This window comes from Mustela nivalis, assembly GCF_964662115.1.
Source record: "Mustela nivalis genome assembly, chromosome: 1".
Taxonomy (NCBI): Eukaryota; Metazoa; Chordata; class Mammalia; order Carnivora; family Mustelidae; genus Mustela; species Mustela nivalis.
Genome location: NC_139020.1, coordinates 202,407,530 through 202,427,272, shown reverse-complemented (window position 1 = coordinate 202,427,272; position 19,743 = coordinate 202,407,530). Strand labels below are relative to the sequence as shown.

At 55.8% G+C, this 19,743-nt stretch overlaps 1 protein-coding gene across 3 annotated transcripts in view; it reads left to right on the top strand.

Moving 5' to 3' along the window:
• The window catches only part of KCNN1 (potassium calcium-activated channel subfamily N member 1), a 30,051-nt gene extending 10,308 nt beyond the window's left edge, over positions 1-19,743 (top strand). For 2 of the 3 annotated variants that reach the window (XM_082709513.1, XM_082709512.1), the window contains 8 exons: positions 1,184-1,672; positions 2,380-2,475; positions 5,222-5,640; positions 8,301-8,442; positions 11,196-11,306; positions 11,902-12,029; positions 16,571-16,640; positions 19,131-19,743. In XM_082709513.1, coding sequence (XP_082565639.1) covers positions 1,265-1,672; positions 2,380-2,475; positions 5,222-5,640; positions 8,301-8,442; positions 11,196-11,306; positions 11,902-12,029; positions 16,571-16,640; positions 19,131-19,385 — 1,629 coding nt within the window. In that variant the 5' untranslated portion in view covers positions 1,184-1,264 and the 3' untranslated portion in view covers positions 19,386-19,743. The remainder of the gene's footprint in view (positions 1-1,183; positions 1,673-2,379; positions 2,476-5,221; positions 5,641-8,300; positions 8,443-11,195; positions 11,307-11,901; positions 12,030-16,570; positions 16,641-19,130) is intronic. The other variant, XR_014305252.1, reaches the window with a different exon arrangement.

The window sequence follows — 19,743 nt, the reverse complement described above, 5'->3', positions numbered from 1 at the left end:
GGGGACCTCAGTTTCCCTAGCTATAAAACTGGCCAAATTCCAGGACCCCCTTCTTGGGGGCATTGTGAGGATGGAGGAGAAAATTTGGGGGAAGGATAGAGCCTGGCATATAGTAGATGTTCACTAAATGCCAGCTTGTGGGAGGGGGAGATGCGGGGAAGGGTCTAACAAGTGGTAACCCCGGAGGCGAGACTCCAGACAGCCTCGTCATGTATGTGCCACTGGCATCAAGGTTCTTGCCCTTGAACGTGATGCCAGAGGACACTGCCCTATCCGAGGGCAGAATGCAAGGGTATCAGGGTAATGAGTCTGCTCCTTGGTAGCCTGGTGGGGAAATTGAGGTTGACCTGAGATCACACAAGGCCAGGCTGAGCACATCTCACAAGGCCCCACAGAATCCATTCTGGGACCTTAGAGCTGAATGCTCGGTTGCCACACTGGTCATGGAATCTATTTGGAGATCATGGACCTCCTTCCGAAGCCCAGGCAGGAGGGAGCTGGATAAGGGTGTCCCTGTAGCCCCAGCCATTGTCCTAATGTCCCCCACACTGAGGTGTGTTCAGGCTTTTGGACAGCTGTAGGGGAGGAAATGGAGGCTCAGTAGGGTGACATTAACTTGTCCAAGAGCCTGAAGGTCAGGAGTCAAGCCTGGATTGGGATCACCTCCGGACCACACACTTACACAGCCTCCAGCCCTCCCAGGCAAACCTGCTGGCAAATTCCATTTCCAGACCCTCAGAAGTCTTTACCGAGTGTCAGCTGTGTGCTAGGCATTGTTCTAGGAGAAAATCAGTGGGCAAAGTTTTGGTAAGAGGCCACAGCAGATGCAGGGACCCCAGGCAAGACCAGGCTTGTCATATCTGGTGATGGGGATGCTTATGGGGCTGGAAGGGAATGACTCTGGGGAGAGGGAGAAGGTTGAGGTGGGTAGGAGCCAGACCACAGAGGACCTTCTGGCCACAAGGAGAATTTTGGTTTTCATGCAACGGCACTGGGGAGCCTTGGGAGGTTTTTTGAGCAGGGGAGGATTGTGGGCTGACTTGGGATGGCCATCCCACATGTCAGCCTCTCTGGGTTCATGGCTTCCTGAGCCTCAAAATGTTCTGGGGTGGTGGCAGTGGTCCCTGGCCCTCTGGTCCGTTGGCCAGGCCCTGCCGTGACTGTGTCCCTTATGCCCCCTCAGGTCAGTGCGGGCACCCAGTCTCTGAGCCATGCTGGGCCCCGGGCGGCCTACAGCGAGCCCAACCCCGGCGCCCACATAGTCATGAACAGCCACAGCCACAGCCACAATGGCTGCGGGGGGCGGCCGCTGGGCAGTGGGCTGGGTGCCCAGGGCAGAGATCCTTCGGAGCCCGAGGCTGGCCACCCCCCGCAGCCCCCACATGGCCCGAGCCTCCAGGTGGTGGTGGCCAAGAGCGAGCCAGCCCGGCCCTCACCCGGCAGTCCCCGGGGGCAGCCCCAGGACCAGGAAGAGGAGGAAGATGATGAAGAGGATGAGGCAGGCAGGAGGAGGGACTCCGGGAAGACCCCGAACGTGGGCCACCGCCTGGGCCACCGGCGGGCGCTCTTTGAGAAGCGGAAGCGCCTCAGCGACTACGCCCTCATCTTTGGCATGTTCGGCATCGTTGTGATGGTGACCGAGACGGAGCTGTCCTGGGGGGTCTACACCAAGGTAGGCACAGCCCTTCCCCTCCGCACCCCAGGGAAGTCCCTTCTGGGCCTGCCTGGCTCCCCCCATCACTCCCTGGGCACCGGTCAGGGACCACATTGGCCACAGGAGAAGTAGGTGGAGGGTGCTGGGAGGAGGGGGCCCCGGAGGCGGGGAGTACTGGGCAGGCTGCCCAAGGGGAAGTTAGGTTTCAGCCCATTCCTTCTGCCCTGCATCAAGAGGCCACACCCTGGCTTCACCCTGGCCTGGGAGCCAGCCCAGGATAAGAGAGCCCCAGAGAAGACCTGGGCCCCAGAGCCCGGAAAGAGCTTCTCCTTCTGAGAGTGGTTGGGCTGGGTTATGAGTCTGGCTCTGTGTCCCCTTGTGCCCCCCGAGGTTGTGTGAGGACCGAGAGAGATCGGCATACCAGCTATCAACGATGAAACAGGGAAGGAGACGGAGGCCAGGCCTTAGAGACCGCGACAGCCTGTGCCTGCATGAGGCCAGGCCTCATAGATGGCCACACGCGGGGACTTTAGAAGGCCAGGCCTTATAAGCTCCGAAGTATAGCCAGCCTTGCTGTCAACTCAGGCCTAAGGAGTAAGGGCAGAAGCATGGCTTCCTGAATAGAGAGCCCAGGTGGGGGTCAGGAGGGCCACCTGCCCCCCAACATCCTTGTCCTCCTGCCCTCTGCTCTCTCTCTCTCTCTCTTTCTCTCTCTCTCTGCCCAGGAGTCCCTGTACTCATTTGCACTCAAATGCCTCATCAGCCTCTCTACCGTCATCCTGCTGGGCCTGGTCGTCCTGTACCACGCCCGGGAGATCCAGGTCAGTGCCCCACTGGCCCGGGCGATCCCCTCCCTGTGCCCCGCCCCCACCAACACCAGTCACCCAGGACCCCAACCCCCTAAAACATAAAAAGACCAAGAGCCTCTTCCTAGAAAAAAGAAAAAAGATCTCTGTGAAGACACATGCTTTAGATCACTCCAGATTTCTTTGGAATGCCTGTGTTTCAGTTTTCAGAGATTATTGGCTGCAGGGAGTGGGGGGGAGAACAGTGAGGGAGCAGGAGGAGGTGAGCTGGGGCTGGCACTCGAAAGCACCTTCCCAGCCCTGGTCTTCTGAGGTTTGGCAGCCTTGGAAACCAGTGTTTGTGACACCAGGCTTCTGTTCCTATTTGATCAGACCCCGCATTTAAAGGGTTATTAGATGTCAGAGAGTCTGTTCTCTTGTTTCGGGAGTTCATCGAAATCTCAGTGGGCCAGAGAGCCCAGCTCAGGGCACGTTGGGCACCTGTGCGCACAGCAGGCAGAGGCCACCTGGGGCTGGCATGAGGGCCGGGGGATGCCAGAGGGTATCAGAGTTGGCTCCTCAGTCTGGCTTCTGGCCTCTGACCTCTGACCTCAAGCAGCCATGGTTTGGCAGGAGACAGGTAGAGGAAAATCCTGCCTGGGTTGCACCACCCACAGACATCCCTGGAGACAACCAGGGTCTGGCATGTGGTGAGGGCCAGTGGAGGGAACAGTGATCCATGAGTTGGAAGGAAGCAGTTCTAAAGGCACAGCAGCTGGGGACAACAGTCAGTTCCCCATACAGTGAAACAGAGGTACCATGCGACTCAGCGATTCCATGACATCGAAGAGACATGAAAACCTATATCCACACAGAAGTTGTACACCTGTGTACCATTATTTATTCACAGTAACCAAACACTGGACATAACCCAAAACTGGTGGATGGACACATAAAATGTCTTATGGGCATACAATGGAGTAAGATTCAACCACTCAAAAATGAAGCCCACGGGTCCTGGCTCAGTCGGTTAAGCATCTGACTCTTGGTTTTGGCTCAGGCCATGATCTCAGGGTCATGAGATCGAGCCAGTGCTGGGCTCTGTGCTCAGCTCAGTGCTGAGTCTGCTTGACCATCTTTCCCCCTCCATCTCCCTCTGCCCTCCCCTTGCTCGTGGGTGTGCGCATGCATGTTCTCTCTCTTGCTCTCACATAAACAAAATCTTTAAAACAAAAACAAAAAAAGAAGCACTGTGTGAGTGTGCTCAGGCTGCCACAACAAAGCCCCCTTTAGGAACGGGAATGTCTATCCTATGCCTTCTCCCTGTGAACTCATGGCTTTCTCCGTGTGTGCACATCCATGGTTGTGGCCCTCGTCTTATGAGGACACCTGTCCTGTAGGATCAGGGCCCCTCCCAGATGACCTCATTTAACCTTTGAAGCCCCTCTCTCCAAACACAGTCATGATGGGACTTAGGGCTTTCACTTACGAATTTTGGGGGGACTCGAGTCAGTCTAGAACACTCCGCCAGCGGGGCCATCCCTCCAGTTCCTGTCCCCCTCCCAAGCAGAGTCCATTTACTGCATCCCAACAGCCTGCAGAGTCTTACTCCATCCCAGCAGCAACTCCAGGTCCCAAGCCTCACCGAGGTATCATTTATGGGTACGACTGAGGCACACTTCTTCTCTAGCCGAGAGCCAGACAAGTCACTGTCTCCCTGATTATGGGGCTGGGGCAGACATAGGGTAGACTTTCCCATTCCCAAAGAGAAAAAGGTGAAAGAAGAAAAGGTGTCAGGTGCTCAGCAAGTCAGAGAGCTGGTAGGGTTACATTCCATCAGATTTGTTCGAGAATGATCCTCCTGAGCTCAGCGCTCCAGCTTCTGCGCCCGCTGGGTTGGCCTCGTTGCCCCTTCGGCTGCGGGGGGTGACCTTGTGTGACAGCCTTCTTCGATTCAGCATGTTTTCGAGGTTCTTCCACGTTGTAGCAAGTACCAGAGCTCTTCCCCGACACACACCTTTTTTTTTTTTTAAAGATTTTATAGATTTATTTGACAGAGAACAGGCGAGGGGGGTGGTCAAAGGGAGAAGCAGACTCCCTGCTGAGCAGGGAGCTTGCCATGGGGTTTGATCCCAGGACAGGACCTGAGCCAGCCTGGCACCCCTCCCCTTTAAAAAAAAAAAATGTATTTATTCATTTGAAAGTGAGAGTGGGGGGAGGGACAGAGGGAGAGGAAGAGAGAGAGAATCTCAAGCAGACCCACAGAGCTGGATGTAGGGCTCCATCTTACCACCCTGAGATCATGATCTGGACCAAAATCACGAGTCAGACCCTTAACCAACTGAGCCACCCAGGTACCCCCCCCCCCAGATGGCTGAATCATATTCCATTGCACCAAAGGACCCCGTTTTGGTAATACATTCATTCTTACACGGACCCTGGGTCTGTTTACACTTTGCACAATTGTAAACGTACCAGGATTTGTTCCAAGGCCTGTTTTCCTCTCTCTCGCCTCTGTACCTAGGAGCGCGCGCGCTTGCTAGGTCATCGGTAACCCTGCATTTTCTTTTTCGGGAACGCCTGTCCCACATTTAATTGGGATTGTGGCTAACCCCGCCAGCTAGGGACAGCTAGGGAGTTTCGCACTCCAAGGCCAGTTTCTTGCAAAAGCCAAGCGAGGGGCGGGGCTGGGGGTGTGTGTCTCCGGCTGGGGCTGGGGTCTGGAGGGGGTATGGGCACGAGGCTGAGCCCCACCAACGCCCGCCCCGCCCTCCTCCCGCAGCTGTTCATGGTGGACAACGGGGCGGACGACTGGCGCATCGCCATGACGTGCGAGCGGGTCTTCCTCATCTCCCTGGAGCTGGCCGTGTGCGCCATCCACCCGGTGCCCGGCCACTACCGCTTCACGTGGACCGCGCGGCTGGCCTTCACGTACGCGCCGTCGGCGGCCGAGGCCGATGTGGACGTGCTACTGTCCGTGCCCATGTTCCTGCGCCTCTACCTGCTGGGCCGCGTCATGCTGCTGCACAGCAAGATATTCACAGACGCTTCCAGCCGCAGCATCGGTGCGCTCAACAAGATCACCTTCAACACACGCTTCGTCATGAAGACTCTCATGACCATCTGCCCGGGCACCGTGCTGCTCGTGTTCAGCATCTCCTCCTGGATCATCGCTGCCTGGACTGTGCGTGTTTGTGAGAGGTACGCCCCGCCCCCTCCAGCCCCGTCCCCGCCCACCGGGCTCACCCCGGCCCCGCCCCACTTCCTGGCCCCAGAGACCATCCCTCACGCACAGGCCCCTCACCCCACGAACTTCAGCCTGTCCCCCAACCCATACTCCTCTGGGACCCCTGCCCTCTCCCCCTGGGAGGGAGGGGGGTCTTGGGATCCGCTTTCTCCCCGCTCCTCCACAGTGAGCAGCCAACCTCCGACCTCCGGCCCCGGGCGGTGGAGGCAGCCGGAGCCGGATGGCCCCATTTCTGCCTGTTCCCCCCACAACCACCATCACCAATTTAACCTGCTCTCCTTCTCCCCTCTGCCCGCCCCACCGGACTGTAGGGAAAACATGTGAGTCCTACCTTTGACCGAGCTGTGTGCACAGAGCTGCTGCCGTCTGCCCGCCAGGAATTTAAGATTAGCTGCCGCACGGGGAGGGCATAGGGAGGTGAGGCGGGGTGGCTGTGACCAGCCCAGAGTCCCAGTGGGGCCCGGGCAGGCAAGTCTGGAGCAAGGCCAAGGACAGCGGGAGGCAGGCTGCTCTCCGGCTATGTCCCCTGGGCATCCTGGAGGTCCTGTGTCCAAGGTTGGGGAGGGTTTTGTTTGGACAACTGACCCTGGGGGACTGGGACAGCATCTCCCAAGAGCTGAGTGGGTCTGGGGTAAATAAAAACCGGCCCAGCCTTCAGCAACTCTCCCTGCCCAGGGTTTGTTCTGAACAACCCTGGAAGGTGTAGACCATCAACCCAGTTTCCAGATGAAGAAACAGAGGCTCTGGGGCAAAGGGACATTCCTGAGGCCTGATTCCTGGTTGGCTCTGGAGACCCGCAGGGTGCTTCAGGAAAAGGAGGGTCCCCCTGGGCTTCTCAGGGCACAGGGGCACCTTGCCTGGGAAGGAGACTCTTCTACCTCATGCCTTGCTGGGGAAGGCCCTGGAGGGTTCTATGGCACGTGGTGCTGGGACTGGGCTTCCCATGAGATCCCTGGGCTGGACCTGCCCCCCAGGACCTCAGCCTTCCCCCCGCTTAGGCCCTTTTCCATGGCCCCTGCCTCAGCCTGTTGTGGGGCTCATGTCGGTGAGGGCCCTGGCCTTATTGTCATTGGGGCCTACCACCTCAAGACCTGTCAAGGTCTCCTTGGACTCCCAATGTACTGCGAGGCCGGTACCCACAAACCATACCCCACGCTGTCAGGAGTGTGGTCTGGAGAGTGAGAGGGGCACCCCTCCTTGGGCACCCTCAAGATGCTGTGTGGATCATTGCAGGGCTCCCTAGGTTGGGGCAGGGAACGGGGCAGGACCGGGGGGCAGCCAATCCTAAATTCCGAGCCCTATGATGCTACTCGAAGCCCCCTCGCCTGCCTCGCTCCGCCCCTGTGGCTCTGTCCCACCCCCCACCCCACCCCTTGCCTCCCGCATGCCCCCCACTTCCTGGTCCTAAGTAGTTCTGGGGCATCCTGCAGTCCCCACCACAGCTCCAGCCAGGCCCAGGGCTCCCCTGCCCACCACTAGAGGGCCTCCCTCTCCTCTTGTCCCCTGGGTGTCAGGTGCTGGTTGACCGAGAGGTAGAGGCCAGGGTAACTTGGGGCTTAGGTAGGTACCTCAGTGAAAGATGGGGTTCAGCCCCAGGTCCCCCTCAGCCAGCAAGAAGACTGGCAGCCCAGGCAGGGGCGCCCAGAGTGGCATTCAGCCCCCAGGGTTGGGCAGGGAGTCCCAGACATCAGTCCTGCTGGAAAGTTCTCCATCCCTTCCATCCCCGTTTGGGGCCTCTGTCACCTCCCCATTTCCAGCCCCTGGCTCCAGCCCCTGCCCCCAGCTTCCCCTGTCCTATCCCTGCCCACAGAAGAGGCCCACCCCCCTCTGTGCCACCTCAGTTGACCTCTGACCTTGAACACCCCCCTCAGGGCCTGAAGTCTGGGAAGGAGTGGGTCACCTGGAAAGCGTCCTAGCTGGAAGGGCTGTGCAGGCTGGGGGCTGGGCTAGAGCAGAACCCTTGACCAACCCCGCAGACCCCCAGCCTAGGCTGACTGTGGGTAGAACTTGTTTATAGCCCACAGGACCAGGTTCACAGTGTTAGCTCTGACCAGGGACAAAACCATGTCCCTTGCCCCCCCCCGCCCAAAACATGGTCCTCTTCCCAACATGGGGCCTTGCTGGCTGGGGAAGTTCTTCCCGGTGTCTGACCTGAATCCTCGCCTCCACTCCCTGCTGCTTCTGGTGCCCGTGGCCACCTGTGTCTGCGTCTGTCTGTGTGTCTGTCTTTGGGACGGGGATTGTGTGCACAGTGTGGACACATGTGGACACGTACGGGCGTACTCTCCCTTGGCCCACTCTGCCCCATAACTGGGGCTGGGGAGGGCACACGTCCTGGACAGTAGCTCCGGGGGTGGGGATTGGAAGGGAGGCTGGGAGGAGAGTGTGGGTGCCCTCTGCCCCATGGGACCCTCAGGAGGCTGATAAACACCCCCCTCACTGCTCAAAGTGGTACCTTTATTACTTTGAGCTCTCAAAGCAGTCAGCTTCTTGCAGTCAAGGTCCCCACACAGCTGGGAGGACCCAGGGCCCTGGTGTTCCGGTGCTGCCTGCCCCAGGGGTGATGGCAGAGACACCAGTGTAGACTGACTGGGCTTTCCCTGGCTCCCCGCAGGTACCATGACAAGCAGGAAGTGACCAGCAACTTTCTGGGGGCCATGTGGCTCATCTCCATCACCTTCCTCTCCATCGGCTATGGTGACATGGTGCCCCACACCTACTGCGGGAAGGGCGTGTGCCTGCTCACTGGCATCATGGTAAGGGTGAGGGCCCTTGCATGCCCCCTGCTGGTGGGGAGCTCACCCCATTGCCAACAATAATGCATCAGAGTTCCTTCTTGTGTCATCCTAACCCATTCACCTTCTTCCTCCTTACCTCTGCCACCACTCAGAATCTGCACCCTCGGGCCTCCTGGGGGCATCTCTTCTTGGCTCCTTCCAGCCCTCGCTCTGTAGCTCCTGTAGTGCACACAGCACTAGATGCTGTGGTCTACTGAGAACAGAGTTTTCTTTGCCCTTTATTCTCTGCAGCCTGCTCATGGCCCTTGCATCCAGGGCTAGGAGCTTGATACTTCCATGCCTCAGTTTCCCCAGTTGTAACCAGTGCCTACCTCCGCTCACTATAAGGTTCAAGTCTGTTCCTTTACATGAAATGCCTAGAAACATGAATAGTGTGGACATCCAGTCAACACCTCCAATTCCCTATCCTTGCCTGACAATTCGGGTATCCCAGGCACCCCACTGAACCCCAGTGGTGTGAATTTTGTCTCCTGTGACTCAGTGCAGCCTGGCAGTTCCCCGTCTCCCCCAAAGACTTCTCAAGGCCATCCATGGGTGTGGGCAGCCTTTGACATCCGGCACCTTCTTTCCCTGACTCCATCACCAGTCTTCCTGCTCATCTCTTCCTTCTGGAACCTTTTTCTCCAAACTTCTACCTCCTTCACAAATGCTTTTCCATGTTTTGAATTATGACTCATTGGATGCACAGTCCTCTACTCCTTTCCCCGCAGTCAATAACATTCATTGGTGACAACCAGTGAACACCAGCAGGCAGGAGACGCTAATCTGGTCCCACCCCCAGCTTCCATCACAGGCCGGTCCTTGGAGTCTCTCCTTCCTAATCTCTGCACGCAGAGATGCATTTGTTCTTGTGAAAACAAGACGCCATCCCCACGACAGTGTCCTCCCCCTGCAGATGGGGTTGGGGGGTGGGGGTGTGGGGGCTGTCTTGCAATGCCTCTGCCCATCCCATTTCGTGGCTTGTAGACTGTGCCCAGTGATCACTGTCTCCCGAGGCCCGTGGCTCTGTCCTCTCTTCACCCCTCATCCCCTCTAAGCTGTTTGGGCAAAAGCTGGGGGTCCATATCCTCTTCCTGCCCCCCCCCCAGAGGAGCCTCCCTTCTGGCCAAGCTGATATGGCCCCTGTCTTATGAAATGGCTTCACGCGATTTGCTTATGTTATTTTACAAGAGCAGGGAGGGGAAAAGACTAAAGACCGGCCGCAGTCCAACCCCCCACGACAAGCAAATGAACTTTGCAAATGAACAAAAGATAAGTAGTCGGGTAATGTGAGGTCAAACCCAAAAGCCCAAGACAAAACGGAAAAGCTGAGTTCCGTTCTCTGGGACCTGGCTCCTACCAGAACATGAGCTCCGTGTGTGGCCCGGAGCTTGCTCCCTGGTGCGCCTGGTGCACACACGAACAGTCGTGCTGGGGTCGGTCCCAAGCTTGTTGCTTTGAGGGAGAGGGAGAGCACAAGCAGGGAGGAGAAGGAGAGCAGAGGGAAAGGGTTGAGCGTGGAGCCCAACACGGGGCTCACTCGCAGGACCCCACGTGGAGGTTTCCAGCACATTTCTTTGCCCCCATGGGCCGGGCTTTTTCCAAGATGGAACTCCAGGAACCCGTGACAGGGTTTTCTCACAGGGTGACCTTGTGCCCATCCCGCTCAGGCTGGGCATATGGCCATCCGGACCTGCCCGGGACCGTGCAGTGGTGTCCCTGGCCCTTGTCCTCCCCCTCCCCATAAGTATTGCCTTCCATCCAGAAGAAAAACTGAACTACAGCCCAGACCTCTTAGGCCCCCCCACCGCCCCCCAAGTCCCAAGGGCTGAGCTCAGACTCTCCTTCCTTCCTTCTTAGAGGCAGCAGCCTCAGGAGGAAGCAGCGGGCAGGTGAGGCACAGGAACTTGTCTTCAGTGCAGATGGGGACCACCAGCCCTTGCTTGCTCCTGCCACCTGCCTTGGGCACTTCTGGGGCTTGATGACCCCTCCTGGGTGTCCTAGGCTCCGCGGCTCCCACTCCTGGGTGGCACACCCTTCCCCTCCCTCCCATGTTAACCTCGTGCAGCCTCCCTCCCCCTGTCAGCCCTCTCCTTTCTCTTGGGACCGCTCTGACCTCTTCCACTAGCCACGAGTCTGGCTGCCATTCACGGCATCCTGGGGAATGTGGTTGCATCAAGCAGGGAGTCTGCCACTGCGGAGGCATCCTCCCCTCCCGTTCCCCACCTCCAGGGACCCCCACTTTGCTTCTTCCTACCTGCAGATGCCCCCCCCTTTCCTCACACTGCCTTCGCACCCTGCCAGCTGACCCCTCCCGCGAATGTAGAAAGATCTATCCTCGGGGTCTCTGTCCCCAGCACCCAGACCCCAAAGCCTGGGTGGAAATGCTTCCAAATCCTCCCTCCTCCATTGTCACCAGTGCTGAATTCACCTACAGATCGTCCCTTTCCATCTCCCTTTCTTATCTCTGAGCCTCAGTTTCCCCCTCTGCTCTGTGGGGGTAAGAGTGGGCTTACCTCCCAGGGCCTTTGGAAATCAAATAAGACATTCAACTGATATTAAGCCGGTGGGACTCGGAATCAGGGACCTCAACAGGTGGGATCTGCCAACACTGTGGGCTTGGAGGGGAAAGGTGAGGTAGGAATCAGGGCAGGCTTTCTGGAGGAGGGAGGGTGTGGCCTGGGACCTACATGAGGCAGGACACTGATGTGTTCCCCACCCTCCGCATGCAGGGGGCTGGCTGCACAGCGCTCGTGGTGGCCGTGGTGGCCCGGAAACTGGAGCTCACCAAGGCAGAGAAACACGTGCACAACTTCATGATGGACACTCAGCTCACCAAGCGGGTAAAGACGTCCATCGCAGCCACTTCCTCTCCCAGTTATCAAGGGCAGACCCTCCCCGCCTTACCTCTACACAGCGGGCATGTCCATGTGCCCACAGGCCACTGCACTGCCTCGTGCTCTGCTGCCCGTGCAAATGTTCATGAGCCACGTACAGAGACATGGCAGTGGCCCTGGGTGTCCACCTGTATGCCCAGGCCTCACCCCACCCTGAACCACAAGCAAGAGGCAAGCCTTTTGGGGCCAGGGCAGCTAGATACCATCTATAAGCTGTCAGGCTTTGGTAGGTCAGTTCTCTGTGCCTCAGTTTCCCCATGTTTAAAGAGAGAGATGCCAGCATGTGCAGATTCCTTGATTTAACATTTGAAAGGTGTATAGAACAGGTCTGGCCCATGCCAAATGATATAAATGTGCACACACACACACACACCCACAGAGCGCAGATGTGGATGGCTAAACATGGCCTCACTTTACAGGCCCAGGACCCCAGAGGGGCATTTCCAGGAATTTCTAAGAGTTTCTGGCAGCTTCTGGAAGTTCCCAGAACCTTCTACAATTTTGTGCCTACCTTGAGGAATTGTTCTTTTTCTGGCCCCAGGTAAAAAATGCCGCTGCTAACGTTCTCAGGGAGACGTGGCTCATCTACAAACACACCAGGCTGGTGAAGAAGCCAGACCAAGCCCGGGTTCGGAAACACCAGCGTAAGTTCCTCCAAGCCATCCATCAGTAAGTCCAGCACCTTTCCCGCTCACGTTTCTGTGTCCACCTGGTGCAGAGGCAGCTGTGGTCCTTGGGAGGAGGTTACGGGCCAGGCCAGACAGCTAGCGTGGCCTTGTCATGGCCCCTCCCATTCCGGGTGGTCAGTTGGCTGGGGTTTGAAGCCTTTGTGCTGGGTGGGATGGTGGATGGTCAGAAGGAGGCAGTGATGGGCCCACCACTTGTCTAGGGTAATCACCTTGGATAAGTCAGGCAACCCAGGGGCACCTGGCTGGCTCAGTTGATCAGGCGTCTGCCTTCATTTCAGCTCAGGTCATGATCTCGGGGTCCTGGGGTCAAGCTCTACATCGGCCTCCCTGTTCAGTGGGGAGTCTGCTTATTCCTCTGCCCTTCCCCCAGTTGTGCACATACTCTCTCTCTCTCTCTCTCTCTCAAATAAAATAATAAAAAAAGAAAAGTCAGTCAACCCACCCAACATAAATGGCAAGAAGCATATTTTATTCTCCAGAAGAGCCAAAATTATTTTACCTTTTAGATACTAAGCAATTTTTTGCTTTGGCTGCCAGGAAGCTCAGAATTAACTTTTTGTCCTGATACATGTGCTCATGTAGGGTAATTAGAAATTATTTGATTTTCTCTGTTGTCCCTTTGTACTGAGAATTATTTAGTCAAGTAGTTCTCATCCTTGGCTACTTGCACCCACAGGGTTTTAAAAATCCTACAGGCAAAAAATAAAATAAAATAAAATTAAATTAAAATAAAAATCCTATAGGCTGCACCCAACACCGGTTATAGTGGAGTCTGGGAGGTACCCTAGGCTTAAGTTTAAGTCCCTCCAGTGTACAGCTGGAGTTGGCAAATGTTATCTGTAGGGCCAGAGAGTAAATATTTGAGGCTCTGTGGACCAGACAGTCTGTCACAACTACTCTACTCTCTGTTGTAGCAGGAATGCAGTAAAGAGGAGTGGGTGGGCCATGATCTAATAAAACTTTATTTTTCCCAAACAGGCAGCTGGCCAGATTTGGCCTGGGCTAGGCTCTAATATGCCAATCACTGTCTGCTAGAACTATCATGTAAACCACTGTGTAATTTTAAGTTTCCTAGTAGCCACATTTAAAAAAAGTAAAAGAAAACAAGTGACATAAATTCTAATATATTCATTTAATATATGCAACGTTATTTTAATATGATTAATGTAAAACTCAATAATGAGCTATTTTAGAAAGCTTTTGACACTAAATCTTCGAAGTCTATTGTGTATTATATATTTATAGTCCATTTTTATTCTGACCAGCCACATTTCAAGTGCTTAGTAGCCACATATAGGATGTATGGGACATAGGGGGCCTGAGTAGTTCAGTCGGTTAAGCGTCTGCCCTTGGCTCAGGTCACGATCCCAGGGTTGGTCCTGGGATCAAGTCCCTCATTGGGCTCCTCGGTCAGCGGGGAGCCTCCTTTTCTCCCTTTGTCTGCTGCTCCCTCTGCTTGTGTGAGCTCTTGCTCTCTCTCTCTCTCTGACAAATAATTAAATCTTTTTTTTTTTTTCAAAGATTTTATTTATTTATTTGTCAGGGATAGAGGGAGAGAGAGCGAGTACAGGCAGACAGAGAGGCAGGCAGAGGCAGAGGGAGAAGCAGGCTCCCTGCCAAGCAAGGAGCCCGATGTGGGACTCGATCCCAAGACACTGGGATCATGACCTGAGCCGAAGGCAGCTGCTCAACCAACTGAGCCACCCAGGTGTCCCCAAATAATTAAATCTTTAAAAAAAAAAAAGTTTGATCAGTGTATATACCCATGAAATAATTGCCACAGTCAAGATAAAAAGCAGGTCCATTGGCCCCAAAGTTTCCTGGGGCTTTTAACTGTCTTTTAGCTCCAGAGTTTAGTCCATTTACATTTGTTGTGTTTACTGTTATAACTAGATTGGTTTTGAATGATAACGGTCTCTACTTCACAAGACTGCAGGGAGATCTAAATGGGATGATAGGCAGGAATGCCTGGCATAGTCCCTGGGTACATGGTGTTCACGCCCACCCCACCCCCTGCCCCTGTGTCTGCTCCCACCATCATCTAAAAAGTGGGGAGAGGAGCTGGTCCCACATTTACTCAACCTCACTGTGTCCAGGTCTCAGTCCTACCTCCTCACAAGACCCCAAGGCCCTTGAGGACAGAGACCCCTCTTTGTTGACCCTCCTACAGGTGTTTACCGACCACTGGGGCCCCGTCTGCTATCTGCCACCTAAGTGTGGGGACCTGGGCAAGTGACTGTGTTATTCCAAGCTTCATTCTCTTATCTCTAAAGTGGAGGCAGTGGTAATTAATGTATCTTTCCTCCAGTGATAACATATAGATCAAACACAGCTGGGGACTTGACCATGCCTACCTGCTGTCCAGTATTTTATAAACATGGGAGCTAGCATTGATACCACCCTCGATACGTTCATTTGCTTATCATACCAGCATTTCCTATGCCAGCTGGTGTGCCAGGCATGGGGGACACAGACATGGCTCTGCCCTTGGCTTTGTCCCAAGGAATGTTCCAGAAGGTTGTTGGAGGAAAGTGGGAGGATGGGAATTGAGGAGATCCAGGTCTGGGGAAGAAGGCACCTGCTCTATGAGTTACCTGTGTCCCTTTGTTCTAGGGTGAGACTGTCCCACTCTTATTTATAGATTTATTTATCTATCCATCTATTTATTTTAAGGTTTTTTTTTAATTTTTAAGATTTTATTTATTTATTCTTCAGAAAGAGAGAGCACAAGCAGGCAGAGCGGCAGGCAGAGGCAGAGGGAGAAGTGGGTACTGGCTGAGCAAGGAGCCCGATGCGGTACTCGATCCCAGGACTCTGGGATCATGACCTGATCCAAAGGCAGGCACTTAACCAACCAAGCCACCCAGGTGCCCCAAAACAACAGAATTTATAATCTCATGGTTCCAGAGGCCAGAAGTCGAAAACCAAAGCGTTGGCAAGGCCATTTTCCTTCCGAAGGCGCTAGGGGAAGATCTGTCCCAGGCCTTCTTCCTAGCTTCTGACAGCCTCAGGGCGCCCTTGGCTTCTGGATATATCACTCCAGTCCCCCGTGTTCACATGGCCTTCCCCCCGGGTCTTCCCATCATCCTCACTCTGTGCATGTCTATGTCCAAATTTCCCCCTCTTTACAAGGACACCAGTCATGTTGCTTTGGGGCCCACCCTAGGACCTCATTTTAACTTGGTTAGATCTAGAAAGACGCTGTTTCCAAATAAGGTCACATTCTGAGGTGCTGGGGGGTAGAATTTCAGTATGTCTTTTTCGGTTGGCGGGGGGGACACTGTTCAACACATAACATGGAGGTTGCAAAGAGGTCAAGACTGAGTTCCCTGGAAGAGGCACCCCAGAGCTCGGCAGACCACGACTTCCACTCGGGGCAACCTCAGACCTCTAGGGCTGGGGGTGTTTGTACCCACCGTGTTTCTCCAGACCGAGGGCTGGGTCCTATCAGGGATCCTGGTACCCAGCATAGGTGGGCCCTGACGGCCTCCCCAAGCATCTGTCATATGTGGGCATGCAGGGATTCGAGCTTGGAGCAGTGAGGAGGAGCCTTACCTGGAACCGCTTCCCTGGGCCGGTTTCACTACACCAGGGATGGAGATGAGGGTCCAGGATACTGTATAGCCACCTCCCCACCCCCTTTCCTGTGGGCAGCTATTTGGGAGGCCAAGGTGCAATGGCCCAGTGGCAGGTATAGTTTCAGATCCTGTTGGAAGGCCAGTGGGCACTGGCTTTGCCTCTCTGAGCCTTGTCACCCGCCTTGGGAAACAGCATGGCCAGAGTTCTCTGGACTAAATGCCCCACCATGGGGCCAGGTTTCTGGCACAGACTAGGATACAGCAGGACCACAGGCTGAAAGCAGCTGCATTTGCTGGGGGGCCCTGCTGGAGGGAGGGGCAGAGAAGAGATGCATCCCTAAGGGGCTGGCACGGCCCCCGCAGCCACATGGGGCCCCCCGCCTGGTCCTGGGGTTGTGCGGGCGGGAGGTGGGCAGGGTTGGGCACGAGCCAACCCAGCGGCACTGAGGTTAAAATTGCCTTGTGATTTCTCTCTGCTCTGCCGGGTCCTGCCAGAGCTCAGAAGTAAGTCTCTTCCTGGGGGTGGGGGTGTATGGTGGGCACGGGGCAGGGGCACAGGCCCAGGGCAGCTTGTGGAGTGCTACCACCCCTTGGCCTCAGGCCGTGGCCCGGGCTTGTAGCCACCCTGCAGACCCGGTGCAGCCTTCACCTAGGCCAGGGGTGGGGGTGGGGGGAGGGTCCAGGTTCCCCAGGACATCCTGACTGAGCCCGAGGGGACATGACCAGAAAGGGGAACACTGTGGGAGGTGGCTTAGCCATCCCCCAGGCCCTGCCACCCCATGTGTGCTGGGAGGGAACCAAGAGCATGGGGCCCGATGCTAACTCCCACCCCATCCCCCCCTGCATGGCTCACAAAACGACCCCACGTGGGGCGGGTGCATGAAGGACCCCACTGCCCCCTGCAGCCTCCGCCCACAACCCCACCCACCCATCTGTCCCCCAGGCTCCGGAGCGTGAAGATTGAGCAGGGGAAGCTGAATGACCAGGCCAACACTCTCGCGGACCTGGCCAAGGTGAGCAGGGCAGAGGCGGGGGGGTGGGCAGCTCCTCAGGCCCACAGGAGGCTGCTCAGGCCCCCATGGGAGGAGAGGGAGGTGTTCCAAAAAGAACTGAACCACCTCCTGCCAGGGGAGGAATTGTGGTGGCGCCAGGAGGACAGACAGCTGACGCAGGCCAGGGGTGCGAGCGAGGCAGGCAGGGACCAGCCCCAACTCTGCAGCTCTTTTATTTTTAAAAAACAGTATCTCATAAAATAGCTTTCATCAGAGTATCTCATTAGTGGGCTAAACTGGGGATGTGCCCTTTTGTTTTAGGCAGATCTACATACAGCCTCCAAAACTGAAGAGAAAAACAAAATTCTTTCGCGATGGATATAAATTCAGATTCTAGAATCAGCAGAAAGCTCATTTGTGCAGCAATTCAGCCTCCCTCGGGAGATTAAAGTTGGTGGCCAGAGCTCTCTAAGACCCGTTTGTGTTACACACGAATCTCTCTGCTGGTTTTATTATCAAGCCTGACTGCATTTCCCACTTTTTATTCATCCTCCAGAAGATGGGACGTTTGACCCAACTTCTGTCAGGCAGGCTCTTAGCATATGCGCCCCACTGTCCTAAACTCCCTTCTGAGCAGTGGCCTACCTTCCACGAGTGGTTCACGCGTGAACTCTGCTCACTGGCTCCCTCCCCCTTATTTAGCTAATTAGGCTGAGGTTCATTTAATATTATCTCTGGGAAGATGTTAAGTCCTATTCTCCTTCTTATACCCAGAGCGTTTTGGACTCATTCTCTTCAACATTATCAAGAGAAATGCAGTATAATATTAACCTACATAAATTTAATTTGGAAAGAAACATTATAGAAGGGGGGGAAAAAAAAACCCATATTGTGGATCCCTGAAGAAATCACTCAGTTGGTAGTAGAAAGAACATAATCCTGAGAGCAGACAGAAACCCTCACCAAACTAATTTGATGTCATATGAGATTAGAGCTAGAAATACATAGGAAATGCCTTTGAATAACTCAGGTACTGGTTATTATCATTTGGATCATCTATATCGCTCTTTCTTCCATTAGTACAGATGATTGAAGTTTGAATTTTTCAAAGTTATTTAAACCTTGCTATCAACGGCAGTACGCCCCTCTCAGAGTACATTTAACAAAGCCTGCTTTGAAGTAAGGCTTTAATTGGATAGGATGGTAGGGGTTCCTAATGTTTAAAATTTAACAAGGTTAAAATGTCGTCCAGTATTAAAACTTTAATGCGCTCCTACCCAAGACTGCTGATTTAATTTGTGTATCCCCGACCAAAGTACGAGGTGTCTTCTAAGTTTTGAAGAATTGAAACCTCAGAGAAGCCTGAAAAAAATCATCAGAGGCTGGACGCCTCTAAATGTTACCCTGTGGCCCTGGGGACTGTGGAAGAGGGGGCCCAAAGGGTGTGTTCACCCTGGGGCTGACGTGCGTGGGCCAGTAACAAAACATGGTGGGGTCACCACTGAGGCTTGGGCACAGAGGCTGGGAGGGAGAGGCTGGGGTGGAAGGAAGCAAGATGCTGGTAGCTGCCTCATCCTGTCCCCCTCCCGAGGAGCGAGGTCAGGAGGGGGCCTCTCTCCCACCTCAGCATCTCTCCTCCGGACTCAGGCCAGGGGATGGTCAGCCGCTGTTGGCCTGGGGGTCTGGTCAATGTTGAGAGGCGGGCAGAGACGAGGAACGATGTTCTATCGCCACCTGGTGGCAAGAGTGGCACTGCACCCAGGTCTGTCTGAGCCGCTGGCCTTCCCTTCCTTTCCCCGGGGCCCTTCTGGACAGCAGCAGAACCGGCCGCTGCTTGCTGGGTTGCGGGGAACAGTCGAGGTGCTGGAGGTATCCCATTGCCTGCTGCGATGGTCATCGTCATAGCTGCTCTGCCCCCTGGTCTGTGATTGGGTCAGAGCCTTGGAGTCCGGTTGTCATGGCTGCCAACCGGCTCCATACCCCTGCCCCATCGCTGACCCTTGTCCCCTCCTCAGCCTACTGTGGAGTGCAGGGGGGACAGTTCTCAGCTGAACCTCCTCCCTCTCAACCACATCTCCAGCCTGGAGCAGTGTCAGCCCAGAACCTGCCCCACCCCCCACCGACCCCAGCTCTGCAGGCCATGGTTCCCCTGTGCGAAGGCAACCTCAAGACCACTCTTGGGCTTCGTGTGCCTCGTGGTCAGTCCATCCCCTCAGGGCGGCTCTGGCCACATCCACCCCAGGACTTCCTCCAACCTTCCTCAGGCCTGCTGGTCCCCCGCATTCGAGACCTGTCTCTCCTCTTGCCTCTTCTCCTCCCATTTCCTGGGGTAAAGCAACGGGGGTACAGCAGGAGACCTGTGGGGTCAGGGTGCGCTCACAGTCATCTCCCACTTGGGTCCCTCTTAGTGGGCTCCCACCTTATTGGCGCTGGTCTCCCGTCTCTCTCTGCGTCTGTCCCTCCCTCTCTCTCACTTGGCTTCTCCTTTCTCTCCTGCTCTGTCTCTGGCAGACCCAGAATGTCCTGTACGACCTCATGTCCGAGCTGCACGCCCAGCACGAGGAGCTCGAGGCCCGCCTGGCCGCCCTTGAGAGCCGCCTGGATGCGCTGGGCGCCTCCCTGCAGGCCCTGCCCGGCCTCATCGCCCAAGCCATACGCCCACCCCCACCACCCCTGCCGCCTCGGCCTGGCCCCGGACCCCTGGATCAGGCAGCCCGGAGCCCCCCATGCCAGTGGCCACCTGTGGCCCCTTCAGACTGCGGGTGACTAACCCTGCCCACCACCAGACCCCTCAATCTTGGCCATCGTGTGGCCGCCACCTCCACGCCATCCAGGAAGCCCTGTACAGTGGCGCCTCTTGGAGTTCAAGGAGCCGAAGCTGAGTTGGGCTGAGTGGACCAGGGCTCTCCCCACCCAGACTGTCTGGGCAGAAGACAGGGCCGGACCGCAGGCGAGGGCAGGGGTGGGCCACCGCCCGCTTCCTCCCTGATTGGAGCTGGGGCGGGGGGCAGCCAGGAGCTTCCTTTTGGTCCCCTGGCCCCCCAACTCTCCCCAGGCCCCCGGTGGGCATGGAGCAACCAGGAGAGGGGTCCTTGCCAGTTCTGAATAAAGCAGGACCCACCCA